The sequence below is a fragment of the Trachemys scripta genome, chromosome 7 (assembly GCF_013100865.1).
Source record: "Trachemys scripta elegans isolate TJP31775 chromosome 7, CAS_Tse_1.0, whole genome shotgun sequence".
NCBI lineage: Eukaryota > Metazoa > Chordata > Testudines > Emydidae > Trachemys > Trachemys scripta.
Window position 1 is genome coordinate 217,930 of NC_048304.1, and position 15,296 is coordinate 233,225.

The 15,296-nt window shown below is 47.4% G+C and overlaps 1 protein-coding gene across 12 annotated transcripts in view; it reads left to right on the plus strand.

Annotated features, from left to right (window-relative positions):
- PLXNB1 (plexin B1) overlaps nt 1-15,296 on the plus strand; it is a 211,514-nt gene that overhangs the window by 153,392 nt on the left and 42,826 nt on the right. For all 12 annotated transcript variants that reach the window (XR_004646473.1, XM_034775817.1, XM_034775825.1 and 9 more), the window contains 5 exons: nt 5,267-5,372; nt 10,710-10,846; nt 11,180-11,356; nt 11,692-11,860; nt 13,431-13,673. Coding sequence is in view for 11 of the 12 variants with exons in the window: in XM_034775817.1 (XP_034631708.1) it covers nt 5,267-5,372; nt 10,710-10,846; nt 11,180-11,356; nt 11,692-11,860; nt 13,431-13,673 (832 nt within the window). In the remaining variant the exon portion in view is untranslated. The remainder of the gene's footprint in view (nt 1-5,266; nt 5,373-10,709; nt 10,847-11,179; nt 11,357-11,691; nt 11,861-13,430; nt 13,674-15,296) is intronic.

The following is a 15,296-nucleotide window of genomic DNA, read 5'->3' on the forward strand; positions in this document are numbered from 1 at the left end:
CCAGAATCATAGAGCGCAGAATGTTTCTACGCAACCCCTATCATCTCCGTCCCTGAGGTTATTGCAGATTAGAAGGTGAAAAAAACGCACTCGCAATTACATGTTTTCCGAGCTCGTGCCATCCTACCGCACTGATAGGGCACAGCTTAATGCATGGAGGCATTCAGTGGCAGAGGCCAGGAAAGAATTAAGTGAGCGTGAAGAGCGGAGGCAGGACACGATGCTGAGGCTAATGGGGGAGCAAACGGACATGATGAAGCGTCTGTTGGGGGAGCAAACGGACATGATGAAGCATCCGTTGGAGCTGCAGGAAAGCCAACAAGAGCACAGACCCCCGCTGCATCCACTGTATAACCGCCTACCCTCCTCCCCATATGCCATAGCCTCCTCACCCAGATACCCAAGAAAGCGGGGGGGGGGAGGCTCCAGGCACCCAGCCACTCCACTCCAGAGGATGGCCCAAGCAACAGAAGGCTGTCATTCAAACAGTTTGATTTTTAGTGTGGCTACAATAAGCAATGTGGCCTTGTCCTTCCCTCCTCCCCGACCCCACTCGGGCTACCTTATCTGTTATCTCATTTTTTATCACCTAAAATCTAAAAAGGCCCGCACATTTCACAGAGTCACTACCCTTTTTTTTTTATAATAAATAAAGAAAGAATGCATGAATTCAAAACAATAGTTACTTTATTTCGAAGGGGGGAGGGTGGTTGGCTTACAGGGAATTAAAAACAAAGGTGGCGGGTTTGCATCAAAGAGAAACACACACAACTGTCACACTGAAGCCTGGCTAGTCATGAAAGTCATGGTTTTCAAAGCCTCTCTGATGCGCAGCGCGCCTTGCTGTGCTCTTCTAATCGCCCTGATGTCTGGCTGCTCAAAATCGGACGCCAGGTGATTTGCCTCAACCTCCCACCCCACCATAAATGTCTCCCCCTTACTCTCACAGATAATATGGAGCACACAGCAAGCAGCTCGCCGCTGGGGAGCAGGAGAGCAGAGTTGCAGGGGAAGTGATGGAGCCGTACACCATACCCTGGAGGTTGCTAGGAGCCGGGCAGGGAAGATGTTCCCAGAACCCCCAGCCAAGCTACATGTTCGACGAGGACGATTACCAGTCCTATTGCACCGTCTGCTGCCAGCAGCACCCAGGAGGACCAGAACGGATCCCCCGAGCTCGTCGCTGGGGAGCAGGAGAGCAGAGTTGCAGTGGAAGCAGTGGATGACGACGGTTAGCAGTCCTACTGCACCGTCTGCTGTGAAGGCAAGGAGCTGCTGCTGTGTAGCAATGTCAGCTGCTGTAGGTGCTTCTGTGTCTAAGGCTTGGAGGTCCTGGTAGGGCAAGGTACCTCGGCCAAGGCAAAAGAGCAAGAGCCCTGGAGCTGTTATATGTGTCAACCACAGAAGTGCTATGGGGTGTTACAGCGCCGACCGGACTGGAATGTACGGCTGCAAGACTTCTTCACCAGCGACAAAGGACAGGAATATGATGCACCTAAAATCTAAAAAGGCCCGCACATTTCACAGAGTCACTACCCTTGATAACAGAACGTCAGTGATCGCATTGGCTACTTGGATGACAACAGTCCCCACAGTAGACTTGCCCACAACAGCAGCGGTGACAGTGAGCTGAGCGGGCTCCATGCTTGCTTGGTATGGCATCTGCACGGGTAACCCAGGAAAAAAGGTGTGAAACGATTGTCTGCCGTTGCTTTCACGGAGGCAGGGGTGACTGACGATATGTATCCAAAACCACCCGCGACAACGTTTTTGCCCCATCAGGCATTTGGAGCTTAACCCAGAATGTCAATGGGCAGCGGAGACTGCGGGAACTGTGGGATAGTTACCACAGTGCAACACTCCGAAAGTCGATGCTAGTCATGGTATTGAGGACGCAGTCCTCCGACTTAATACGCTTAGTATGGACATATGCAATCGACTGTATAAAATCGATTTCTTAAAATTCACCTAATTTCGTAGTGTAGACATACCCTTAGAGACTAACAAATTTATTTGGGCATAAGCTTTCGTGGGCTAAAACCCACTTCATCGGCTGCATGCAATGGAAAATACAGTAGGAAGATATATATATATATATACACACACACACAGAGAACATGATAAAATGGGTGTTGCCATACCAACTCTAACAAGACTAATCAATTAAGGTGGGTTAGTCTCTAAGGTGCCACAAGTACTCCTCATACTCCTGTGTAGTAGAAGAAAACGTGCTCTCAGAGCTAACGGGAGGAGTTAAGCCCTGTTACTGAAGAAGCTAACCCTGTTGTCAGCTGGCAGTATTTTGCAGATGAACAAAGGACAGATCTCCCTCTAGGTTCTATAAGGGGACAGGTCCTACAGGGGACCCCAGTGAAGGGCAATGTGGAAAGGATGAAAGTCCTGGGAAACCTTACAAGCAACTAATTGTGCCTGCCCAGCACTGTGGGGATTTAATGTTGCTAGCCCACAACTGCACTTTTGCTGGTCACTTGGAGGCACTGAGAACTTACAATAGGTTAAAGAAGAATTTTTACTGGCCAGGAATATAGACTGATGTGGGAGACTTTTGTAGATCTTGTGAAGAAAAAGACCTGCAGGACCCCAAAAAGTCCTACACCCCTTACCTGTGATACAGCAATCATTTTATGGGGTAGAAATGGACACTGTGGGCCCTATGCCACATCTTACCCAAAGGGCAAAAAATATATCCAGGTGTTAGTGGATTTTGCCAAAGTAGTTGCTGTAACTAACATAGAGGCTGACTCTGTAGCAAAAGCCCTTTTCACTATTTTCAGCAAAATGGGTTTCCCTGAAGAGACTTGATCGGATTGAGTCAAATTTCATGTCCCAGCTATTCAGTGAATTATGGAAGTTGTGTGGAGTGAAACAACTAAACACCACCCCATATCATCCAGAGACAAATGGTTGGGTGGAAAGGTTCCATGGGGCACTGAAATCAACACTGGGAATGTACGCAAACAAGAGAGCCAATGATTGGGATGAAATGTCATCCTGTTCGCTTATAGGGTGGTTCCCCTGGAACCCACAGTATTTGCCTCATTTGACCTTCTATACAGAGGGAAAGTGAGAGGACCCCCAGATCTCATCAGGGACTCCTGGGAAGTGGACTCTGAGGCAGTGGGAGAACCGGTAACTGAATATGTGCAGAGATTCAGGAAGTAGTTAAAAGACATGATGGAGATGGTTGAAACTAACCTCAGAGACAGCCAGTACAAACAAAAGGTGTGGTATGATGAACATATTTGAAAACGTTCTTTTGAAATAAGGGACTTGGTGTTAGTGCTAAGCACTGTGAAAAAATACAAAATGCAAAACTCATGGGAGGGACCATCTGAAGTGATAGAAGAGGTGAATGAAGGTATGTATCATGTTAAAAGACCTCATAGTAAAACAGCTGGTTCACATAAATAGGTTTAAAAGCCTATCACAGCAGGGAAGCTATGGTAACATGATTTGTTGTGTGGAAGGAGAAAATGAGGCATCCACCTCATTGATTTAATGGTTGAATGCCAAAATGATTCATCACTTGACTGTATTGAAATAAGCAGTCACTTTGGGAAGATATAAGCCGAGAGAAGAAGCCATCTTGGCATCCATCATTGGACAGATACAAGGGGCCAGATGAGTCTTTCAACCAAGGGGGTTGAAGACTCTGGGAACTGAATATAAATGAAAAACCTGCTTTAGCAAAGATCTTTCACCTGGGAACACAATGAAAACAAGCACCTTGTACAGTTGTGGAAGAGCCTGACTGAGAGAGAGTCAGCCATGGCTGGAAAGAAAAAAAATTATAAGAAATCTACCTTGAACCCAGCTGTACCATGATGAGTTAAGTTTCAGCCACTAGAAAGTGTATCTTACTTTTATTTGCATGTAACTATTTTTCTTTATCCCTTGTATTTGAATTCACTTAAAACCTGTCTCTTTTGTTAATAAACATGTTTTATTTTTGATCTAAACCAACCCAGCTTTTTTTTAATTGAAGTGATTGTTAACTCCAGTTAAGGCAACAAGCTACTGTGCTTTTCTCTCTTTAAAGGAGCAACAGACTTCAGTCCAGCAGAAGGCTGGACATTTCAGGGCAGATGGTTTTGGGGAAATTCAGATCTGGGGTGTGTGTTGGGGTCAGTTGGTGAGAAGTAACAAGCGCTGCAGGAAGTGCGGCTATGCAAATGAGACCCTGCTCCACGTCCTGTGCGGATGCAAACAGCACTCCGGAGCCTGGCGGCACCTCCATAACACCATCCAAAACCGGCTGGTGAAAGCCATCCCACCGTCCCTGGGGAAGATCACCCTCGACTCAGCCATCCCCAGGACAGACAGCAGACTGCGACCCGACATCGTCGTGACAGATGCAGAAAAGAAGAAGGTCCTCATGGTAGACGTTGCGGTGCCTTTTGAAAACCGGCTACCGGCCCTCCACGAGGCCCGAGCATGGAAGACGTCGAAGTACACCCCGCTGGCCAAGACCCTGAGAGCCCAGGGCTATGAGGTCCAGATACACGCCCTGATCGTGGGAGCCCTGGACTCCTGGGACCCCCACAACGAGCCGGTTCTGAGAGCGTGCGGAGTCGGTTGACGCTACGCCCGGCTCATGAGACAGGTCATGGTGTCCGACACCATCAGGTGGTCCAGAGACATTTATACGGAACACATCACAGGACACCATCAATACCACACTGAGTAACCGAGACCGCTGACCAGGGAAATAACCCACTTCCTTCCCTGACAGACCAAGGGACGCACCCCACCCATGTACTTATCCGCTACACCGATACTGACTTGGACTCCTTATTCATTCCATGGGTGACGTACCCGAGCCCACTTATCCACTGACACTTTAAAAACGCTTGCACCCCAATCTGGGTCTATGCCGGTTATGTGATATGTATGTATCTCTTCACCCTTGCAACCGACACCTGTAATCCCAGATGTACAGTACCTTGCCTCTTAACTCGTGTCTATTTCATTTTAAACATTCACGCTAATAAAATGTTTAAATCTAGACTAATGGAGACCAACGTGTGGCTATGGTGTAACGAGCAGGCTGCTGGACTGCTCAGCAACAAGACACTCCGTGCATGCTTCGAGGCTATCTGGGAGCATGCAGGCCAGGAGCTGCAGCAGCAGAGCATTTTAAGGCACCCAGGGTTACAGGACAAGCAGTGACGCAACCTCTCACTGGTCTGCATTGCGCCCCAAAAGGTCACCTCAAGAGTGACATTGTTCTCTGATTTCCCTGCAGTATTGTGTGCATCACCGGTGGAAGCTGGGCTGAGAGATCTGGGCACATTGCAGTGGAAGTACCTGGAGGAGGACATGGAGTTTCTGGGCACATATTTGCCTATCAGGTAACATCTCAGTTCAAACCCTTCTCATACTGCTTCTGTAAGACTGCAGCTGCACTGCTATTCTCTGCTCACAGATTCTCTTGGAGAGTGGGAGTTGTGTAGGTCATAGAATCATAAAAATATAGGGGTGGAAGGGACCTCAAGAAGGCATCAAGTCCAGTGCCCTGCGCTGTGGCAGGACCAAATAAACCTAGACCATCCCTAACGGGTGTTTGTCAATTTTGTTTTTAAAAGCTGCCACAACCTCCCCTGGACGACTGTTCTAGAGCTTAATATCTAACCTAAATTGCCCTTGCTGCAGATTAAGCCCATTACTTCTTGTCATGCTAAGTGGACCTGGAGAACAATTGATTGCTGTCCTCTTTATAACGACCCTTAACATATTGGAAGACTGTTATCAATTTATTCCTCAGTCTTCTTTTCTAAAGACTAAACATGCCCAGTTGTGTTTTTTTTTTTTAACTTTTTCTAATAGGTCAGGTTTTCTAAGCCTTTTATCATTATTGTTGCTCTCCTCTGGACTCTTTCCAATTTGTCCACGTCTTTCTTAAACTGTGGTGCCCAGAATTGGACACAGTACTCCAACTGGGCCTCACTAGTGCTGAATAGAGTGGGACAGTTACCTCCTGTGTCCTACATACAACACTCCTGTTAATACACCCCAGAATTGTATTAGCCTTTTTTGCAGCTGCATCACATTATTGACTCATATTGAGTTTGTGGTCCATTATAGCTCCCAGTTCCTTTTCAGCAGTATTACCACCTAGACAGTTTCCCCATTTTGTAACTGCCTTTGATTTTTTTAGTTTCCTAAGTGAAGTACTTTGCACTTGTCTTTATTGAATTTCATCTTGTTGAATTCAGACCAGCTCTCCAATTTGTCAAAGTCATTTTGAATTTTAAACTTGTCCTACAAAGTGCTTGCTATCCCTCCCAGCTTTGTGTCATCTGCAGATTTTATAAGCATACTTTCCATCCATTATCTAAGTCATTAATGAAAATATTGAATAGTACCAGTTCCAGGAGCACCATTGACTCCACCCCGTGGGTCATTGAGGCCAGTGTGGGACCCGCTACTGACACCAGGAAGTCATCACAGCACTAGCGGGATCACAATGCCTTCCACCCTGGATGCCTTTGCAGTGGCCAGGGACTTACTATCACTCCCAGTACCACTGACCCCAGTGTTGCAACCACTGGCTCCGATGAGCACGACGAGCAGAAGGGGACATGTGGCCCTGAGCTCTTACCTGGTGCCGGGGCCCACAGTACCAGCCAGAGACAGGCTGGCCCTTCTATCATCTATGACAGTGTTTCCCAAACTTGGGACGTCACTTGTGTAGGGAAAGCCCCTGGCGGGCTGGGCCGGTTTGTTTACCTGCCGCGTCCGCAGATCCGGCCGATCGTGGCTCCCACTGGCCGCGGTTCGCTGCTCCAGGCCAATGGGAGCTGCTGGAAGCGGCATGGGCCGAGGGATGTACTGGCCGCCACTTCTAGCAGCTCCCATTGGTCTGGAGCAGCGAACCACGGCCAGTGGGAGCCGCAATCGGCTGGACCTCCAGATGCTACAGGTAAACAAACAGTCCTGGCCCGCCAGGGGCTTTCCCTACACAAACAGCGTCCCAAGTTTGGGAAACACTGATCTATGAGGTCATCCCCAATATGGTACTGGTTCCTGGACTCGTAGCACCGACCAGCGGAAGTGAGGGGTATTGGTCCCCCAGGGTTATCTCAGGAGGTCTCTTCTTCAGAGTCTGAGGTGGAACGCTACGCCCATCCTGACAGCTGCTGCCAGTACCCATCCTATATCCCTTCAGAACCTGGTGTAGGTCACGCCACTGGCACCTGACCAGGAGGACAATGGCCGATACAAGTCCAGTGGCTTGGAATCCATGAGGATTTCCTTCGGAACTGGGACTGCCATCCCACTGAAAGACGTGGGCCCGCAGGACGTAATAGGGGCACAAGAAGAGGAGGAAGCTTCACCTCCAGTTCAAACCTCTTGCTCTTCCTCCCCAGATGAAGCCATCTTGGGGTGAGTGGCTTGCTGCCACAAGATGACTTTAGAGCCCATCAAGATCTTCTAAAGAGGGTACCTTCTAACTGCAGACTAGAGATTGAGGTACTCAAGGAGTCTTCGCATAGTCTCATTGACATCTTGGCTGCAGCAGCCCCATCTAAAGTGGTCCTACCCATCAACAAGATCATTATGGATCCGGTCAGAGCCCTGTGGCAGACCCCATCTTCTCTCCCTCCCACTTCAAAGAAGGCAGAGAAGAAATACTTCATGCCGGCCAAGGGGTACAAATACTTACATTCTCACCTTTCTTCCGGGGTCCCTCGCAGCCAATGAGAGACAGACAGACAAGGCCAGGCAAGCGCTACCCCCAAACAAAACAACTCAAAGAAGCTAGGCTTGTCTGGCAGAAAAATTTATTCAATGGGCGGATTACAGCTTCGTATCTCTAACCAGCAAGCTGTGCGTGGGAGGTATGATAACAATATGTGGGACTCTATGGCAAAATTTAAAGACTCGCTGCATCATGACTCCAGGCAAGAGTTTTCTGCCCTTTTAGATAGATATTAGTTAGTATACAAGGTGTTTCTTGTTCACTGGGAGGCTATGTCCGGTTCTGCCAGTTTCAAATGTTGTCTGTCATGCCCGGAGGCAATCCCAGTAAGTGATGGGCGCTCCTGGTGCATCTGTTGCCTTAGGAAATCTCACATTGCCCAGAAGTTTAACGTCTGTCTGGCATTGAAATCTAGTGCTAGAAAAGACAGGGAGGTCAAACTTCGTCTCCTCCCCGACTTCTGACCCAGGCCCAGGGGGACTGTGTCTGTCATCCCCCTCCCGCTACCCTCCTCCCGCGCATACACCAGTCTGCGAGCAAACCACCTGCCTCCACTATCTCTGAGCACTCCTCCAGGGCATCTAAGAGGAAGACACAAGACTCTCTCCTAAGTCTTCCCAAGACTGTGCCTCAAATTCACCGGGTAGAGAGTCTACCTAGGAAAAGCCGAGTCTTCAGCTACTTTAGCACCATCCGCACTCCAGTCAGGTACACACAAGGCTGCTAGTTCCTCAGGTACTCAGGGCACTGCTAGACTGAAATATGGCAAAGTCTTGGGCCCAGAGAGACCATCGGGTACCGTTAGTGGACCAAGGGGGCAAGAGGAGCTCCTCTGCTTCCTTGGTACCAAAGAAGCCCACTCGGGCTCTGACTGCATTTCCCTTGGAGTGGCTGAGACTTATGGTACCATCAGCTCCCTTGACCACTATTACCTTGGTGCAGATCATGGATTTGGTAGTGATAGTATGCTCGGTACTGCAGGAGTTTTGTTGTCCCCAGGACCTGGGTATATCTGAGGTGCCCGATTCTCCACTCCTCCTCTCTGATGTATTTTCAGTACCGAGGACATCAAGATTGCTAGAGGGTCACCTGGTACCGACGGTTTCACCTCAGATTTCTCCAAGCACTCCACCATTCCATAGTGAGTTTGAGGAAGAGGATTCTGATGAAGGCCTTACCTTGGTATCCCAAATATTGATTTAGGGCTCTCCTCCTCACCTGTATAGAGGCCTCCTTTCCAGAAGTCTCTGATGAGGCTGTGACCACTCGTGGCACAAGGTCGCAGCCACTACCTTGCTGGTGTGAGCACCCATGGATGCCCCCTCCTATGCCTTATGCACCTCCTCCTGGGCCATACTGGGACCCTTGGGCACTTCTCACCAACAACTTTCCAGGGCTTTGAGCATCACCCATTGCAAAGATAAGCAACCATCATTGCCTGCTCTCTCTAGTAGATCTGATCCTCAAAAAGAAACCTTTGAGGAGCAGGAAGCTAGAGCTGATGAAGAGGTATCTCCTCCAGCCAACATCTCCTCTTCATCTCTGGATGAAGCAGTCATGCCTCCTCCTCCATCCTTAGCAGATGATTTTAAACAGCTCCAGGATCTGATCAAGAGAATTGCTGACTCCTTGCAGATCCCTCTTGAGGAGATTAAAGAATATCATTGTAAGTTGCTTGATATCCTTCATTCACCCTCATCTGCCCACATAGCTTTGCCTGTCAACAAGGCCCTTTTGGACCACGTGAAGATTGTCTTGCACACCTCAGCTATTATTCTACCTATCTACAAGGAAGTGGATAAGAAATATTCCGTGGAAGGCAGCACTATGCTAAATCCACGTCCCATGAAAAAGACCATAAGCATCTAGATGTACTTGGTAGAAAGTCTTATTTGTCAGCCTCCTTACAATTTAGAGTCACCTACTACCAGGCATTAATTGTGAAATATAATCATGTAAATTACAGCACACTGAACTCTTTTGTTGATCGCCTACCAGCAGAGCATAGAGAGCAATTCTGGCAGTCATTGTGGAGGGTCAACTACTTGCCAGAACATCTCTACAAGCCTCCCTTGATACTGCCGCCCATTCTTTCTCTACTGCTGTAGTTATGAGAAGGGCTTCGTGGCTCCAGCTCTCTGGCTTTCCAAAATAGGGTAGAGGACCTTCATTTTGATGGGTCTAAACTGTTTGCAGACAGCACGGACAAATCTCTGTGCATGTTAAAGGACTCTAAGGCTATTTTGCATTCTCTTGGGACCTGTATACCTGCCTACAAGAGAAGGTTTACCAAGTCCCAAATGGTTCAAAGATCCCATCCTGCCCAATTCCTGACATCCCAGTGGCTGTATGAATGACACCAAGAGAGACAGAAATTCCAGAGTAGGAAACCATCCACCTCTCAGCCTTCCACCTCACATCTTTCTTCCTCCAAGGAGCAACTTTGACTGGCTGGTTGAGGGCCTGAATTAAGATTTTCATCCTTAGCAGCTGCACCAATTCACCTCCTTCCTCCCTTTGGCAACCGCTTTTACCACTTCACGTGGGTTTGGGAGTCGATCACTACAGACAAGTGGGTTTTGGAGATCATCTCCAAAGGGTACACGTCCACGTTACATCCAGTTTTGGAGAAAGAATCCACTAGATTGTATCCAGCATATTTACTTGATTTTCACTGTTATTACAGTCTGTTTAAACAGTTAATCTCAGGCTCATGTCTGAGGCTGATATTTCTGTAGCCTGCAGTGTCCATCTTTGTTCATTACCGGTAGAGAGATTTTGGTGCACAGTTAGTGTTTCCTATTGGTACCTTAATCCCCCTCTCTGCTGCTTCTATTCTTTCACAGCAGAGCTGTGGTTAGAACATGGAGGCTGCAGTCTCAGAGCACATGGAACTCACTATCAGGGTCTCTCTACTATGTCTTTCCTTCACTTATTTTGCTAAGTGTTTCTCATTCATTCATTTCTCTCTTTTCTTTCCATTCAGAACCCAGACCTGAAGTCCGTTGCTCCATCTCAAGGCCCTAAAGCTGGAGGAACCTGCCTTACCCTGCTAGGCTCCAAGCTGCTGACTGGGCGCCCCAGTGAGATCAGCGTTCTAATTGGGGACCTCCCTTGCCACATGTAAGAGCTGCTGTCTAGTTGCAGATTGTAACTGTAAACAAAGTGCCATGCGCCATTCCCTTCAGGTTTGGCCCAGGCTTCTCACTAGAAAGCACTTCAGCCATTCACTCTAGCAGCAGTGATGGCTAGCTCAGAACTTTGTCTTGAGTGCTCCTGTTTGTAAGGGTAGTAGATGGAATACAAGGCCTTTAAGAAGTGGGGCGTTAAACCTGAGAACAAGCTCGGGGGATGCTTGGAGCTCTTTCGGCAAAATGAAGGGCGCAGCATTTCAGAGGATGTTTCTGCAATAGCTGTGTTAACCCTTTATTGGTCTCTCCTCTGTGTGTCTCTTAGTTTCTCTGAGATGCAGGAGAATCAGCTACAGTGTCAGACGAGCCCCAGTAACATGTCTGTGGAGCTTCCAGTAACTATCAAATATGGACACACGGAACGGAGATTAGAAGGTTTCCTCTTCAAATACACTCTGGATCCCAATATCACTTTTGCAGAGCCAGCCAAGAGCTTCCTCAGGTACTGAGAGATGCACCCCTGGCATTGCAAGTGCACCACTCTTCCCACAGGGCATCAGGAATACTGAGAGCTGCGCATGCATGCATGCTCACACATTCCCACAGCAGATACCGGAGCATTAACTGTGTCTGTATGGATGTCTAAGTAGTTTTACTGCACTTATCACCTTCGTATCTGAGCATGTGGGTAGAGTGAGTCCAGACTTGTGCATTGAGCCATCGGATGGATGCATTCCCTACAAAGGTTGGCACCAACCATAGGTCGGGGATGTCACAGCTCATGGGGTGTTATGTGGTGACTAAATATGTGACTCTGACTGCTTCTGTGTGTTGCAGCGGTGGGAGAGTGATCCGAGTTCATGGACATAACCTAGATGTTGTACAAAATCCAAAGATCCGGATTACGATTTCACCATCAGAACGCCGCCGGAGAGGGCTGGGGAGATGGCGTAGGATCATGCCAGAAACCGAGTGCTCACAGAATGCCCTGTGCAGCATCCAGCAGGTATCTTGACCTTTGTGCTGGCAAAGCATGCAATAGAATTGAGGCTGAAGGCCTCTGTCAGTGCTACTGACCTAATGGCCAGAGACAACCTATATCAGGGGCTCTTGTGCCCCTTGTTATAGCCTTCCTGGGTCCTACAAACTAACTGTGAACATGAGAAACAAAAAGTCTTCCTTGGTGAAACATTGTCCTCCAAACTCAAAGTTTAACACCCCCCTCCCCACTTTGTAAAATTCCAGCTCCCAAATCCCCATCTCTCCCCAGAGCCTGTGCAGAAACTTCCAGTGTGGGAGACAGAAGTGACATGACAGCAGCAGAAGGCATGAGGAAATCTGCAATTACATTGTGAGACCTGTCTGCACAGTGCCCCCACAAAAACAGACTGCACCCTGTCCTAGCACGGCTCTGCCTTAGCAATACCAAGGCCCTGCCCCACACAGAGAGATGACAACAAAATCAAAGTTAAATGAAGTTGTTGTACCCACAATTCTGCCTGCCATTTACAGCACCTCACCTGCCATCATGACTACCCCAGAAGAAGAGTCCCTGTGGAGCAGCTGCTCTAGTGTCTTAGACTGGATAGAGTCCATCTCAGTAGGGGCTCCAACATAGTAGGATTTCATTTAACAGCCTGGCAGCCATAGCACAACACCAAGCTGGACCTCCACTGCTGCACGTGTGCTCTACATTAGTGAGAATATGTGCAGCAATGGAGTGCTTGGTGCACATCCCCACTTCCTCTGAAATGCTGACCTCTGCCCATCCCCTGCCGAATCCTATTGCACAGTTGGCAGATTGCATTATCGGGTGGCCACTTTTCTCTGAAATAGGTGGTGGTGCATTATTATTATACTCATTTAAAAAGCACATGTGGCCATGGGGTGAATCTCTCTGGGTATACTAGGTACATCCTGGACTGTCACCTAACAGGACGCAGGACCGGTCAGGCCATTGATCTGCTCCATTGTGACAATTCATATGCTTTATCGAAAGCCATATTTCCCCATCGTTCTGGACAGGTTTTATCTGTGGCTATGAATTCCAGTGGGGGAACAGAGACTATCTGATATATTTAGATATTAATCTTTTCCCATGTTTACAAAATGTAAAAACATTGCAACGAAAGTAACAAAAATCATTGATAAATCAAAGCGGCAGCATCCTCAGCTCCTAGGGGTATGCAGCTTCCCAGGCAGCTGAAGCACAGAAAACCCCAGTGAACAAATAGGCTTTGCAGCTGGCCACGAAAGTAAATAAACACGTTTTGTCAGATCAATGGGGCTGTGAATGCTAGAGCTAGGAGCAATCTATGGGGAATGCCCCGCCCTGAAGAGTTGGGAGACCACTAAAATCACCTTGGAGAGTCCCTTAAAGTTCAGACTTGTCCTCTGCATCTGGGATGGGTGACTGGGATGGCACCTAGACAGGGTGAGTGCAGGGGATTCCTGTGCTCTGCTTTAGACTTGTTTCACAAAACCCTGATGATGGGCTGCCATAAGGGAGCAGCAGTGTTAGAACAGAGGCTGACTTATTCTTTCAGATTCCTGACTCTCTTCCCTTCTGCTCCTAGTTTGAAGAACTGTGTCTCATTAACTCCTCCTACCTTGTCCTGTGTAAAACTCCGGCCATTAACCTGCTGTTGCGGATTGTCCAGGTCAAACTGGAATTTATTCTGGATAATCTAAGCTTCGATTTCAAGTCCTTGCATCCCACACCCTTCTCCTATGAAGTTAATCCAATCCTGAAACCTCTGAATGCTGAGGACCCTGCCAAACCATATCGGCACAAGCCAGGAAGTGTCATCTCTGTGGAGGTAAGGCTACAACCAGCTCAAAATCTCAATAAACACCACATAAACCTACTTCCTAGATGATGGCCTGGGACTGTTATGATATCCCGGCAGTGCCATAGGTCTTAATGGCACTTCACTGGCATATGGTAAGAAGGGCAATCCCTGCTTTTAGCAGCCTACAGCCTAAAGGAGATACAATCTGACACACAATGAGAAATGGCCCAACAGCTGAGGAAGGAGTGCAACAAAAAAGAGCCCTGTGCTGTGTGCATAGCTTGTTAGTGCCTTGCATTGTTGCTAGAGGGTTCTGTGGGACTCGAGGAGAGCAATTAGAAATAAAACTGCAATATAGAACAAATGGAAAAGGGGGAAATAGACAGCAATCAATAGCAATTAGAAGTTATGAAGTGTAGAAAATTGATAGGAAAGATAAAGACATCAGGGAAGAATCTATGGCAGGCGAGATGAAGGACATTAAAGGGTTTTTAAATATATAAGGAACAAAAAATCCTAGCAATGGTATAGGCCCACTACTAGATGGAGATGGTATAACTGTTAATAATGATGCTATCATGGGACGGCTTGCCCTTGAAGGGGAGTTGTGCCCAACTTCGCCTGTGACAGATCAGCTACTCTCCCAGTTGGTTATGATTGGCTAGGGATCATGTGGCCCTGTTCAATTCTTAGGCCCGGCTGATGTGCCTACTGAGAGCTCAGTTAGTAGTGGAAGCTGCAGAAGAGCAGTTGGCTTCTCTGGTAGGTGCTGTGGAAGGGTAACTTCCATACAGATGGTCTGGAGGAGGACTGAAGAGCAGCAGGAGAGATGCAGACTCCTGCATTAGGCTCTGAGAGAGGCAAAGGGGAAAAGCCACTGGGAGCTATTGCCCAGGGTGGGCTCAGGAACTGTTTGTGTTTGAGGTTTTGCATTTGTAGGATAAAACTGTGTCTGGACGAAGACTCTGGGTGAGGAGGCCAGCTGCATACAGAGTATGAAAAGGAGTGTTCAATAAATGTGTCTGTTCTGTATTTGGAAAGAAACAGGATGATGTACTCATATCACATGAAGATGTTGAACTACTTTCCAGTTCATTAGTAACTAAAGAAAATGGTAAACAACATCTACTAGGGATAAACATGTTTAAGCCACCAGCCCTGGATAATTTGCACTTAAGAACTGTAAAAGAAGTGACTGAGGAGATCTCTGTCCCACTGATGTTAATTTTTAATGAATGTTGGAATAGTGGGGAAATTCCAAAAGACTGAAGAGTGCTAGTGTTGTGCCAGTAGTCAAAAAGCGCAAATGGGATGATTCAGGTAACTATAGGTCAGTTAAGCTGATGTCAGTCCTGGACAAAATAATGAAAAAGCTGATATGGGATTCAATTTATTAACAATTAAAGGATAGGAATATAATTAGTGCCAGTCAACATGATTTTATGGAATATAGGTCTCATCAAACAAACCTGATTTCATTCTTCGAGATTACAAGTTTGGTTGATAAAGCTGTAATATACTTAAACTTTTTACAGCACTTGACTTCATACCCCATGACATTCTGATTAAAAAATTAGCACCATACAATATCAACAAAGCGCACATAAGAATTGTAATTGTCATGAGGAATCATTATTGAATGGGAGACTT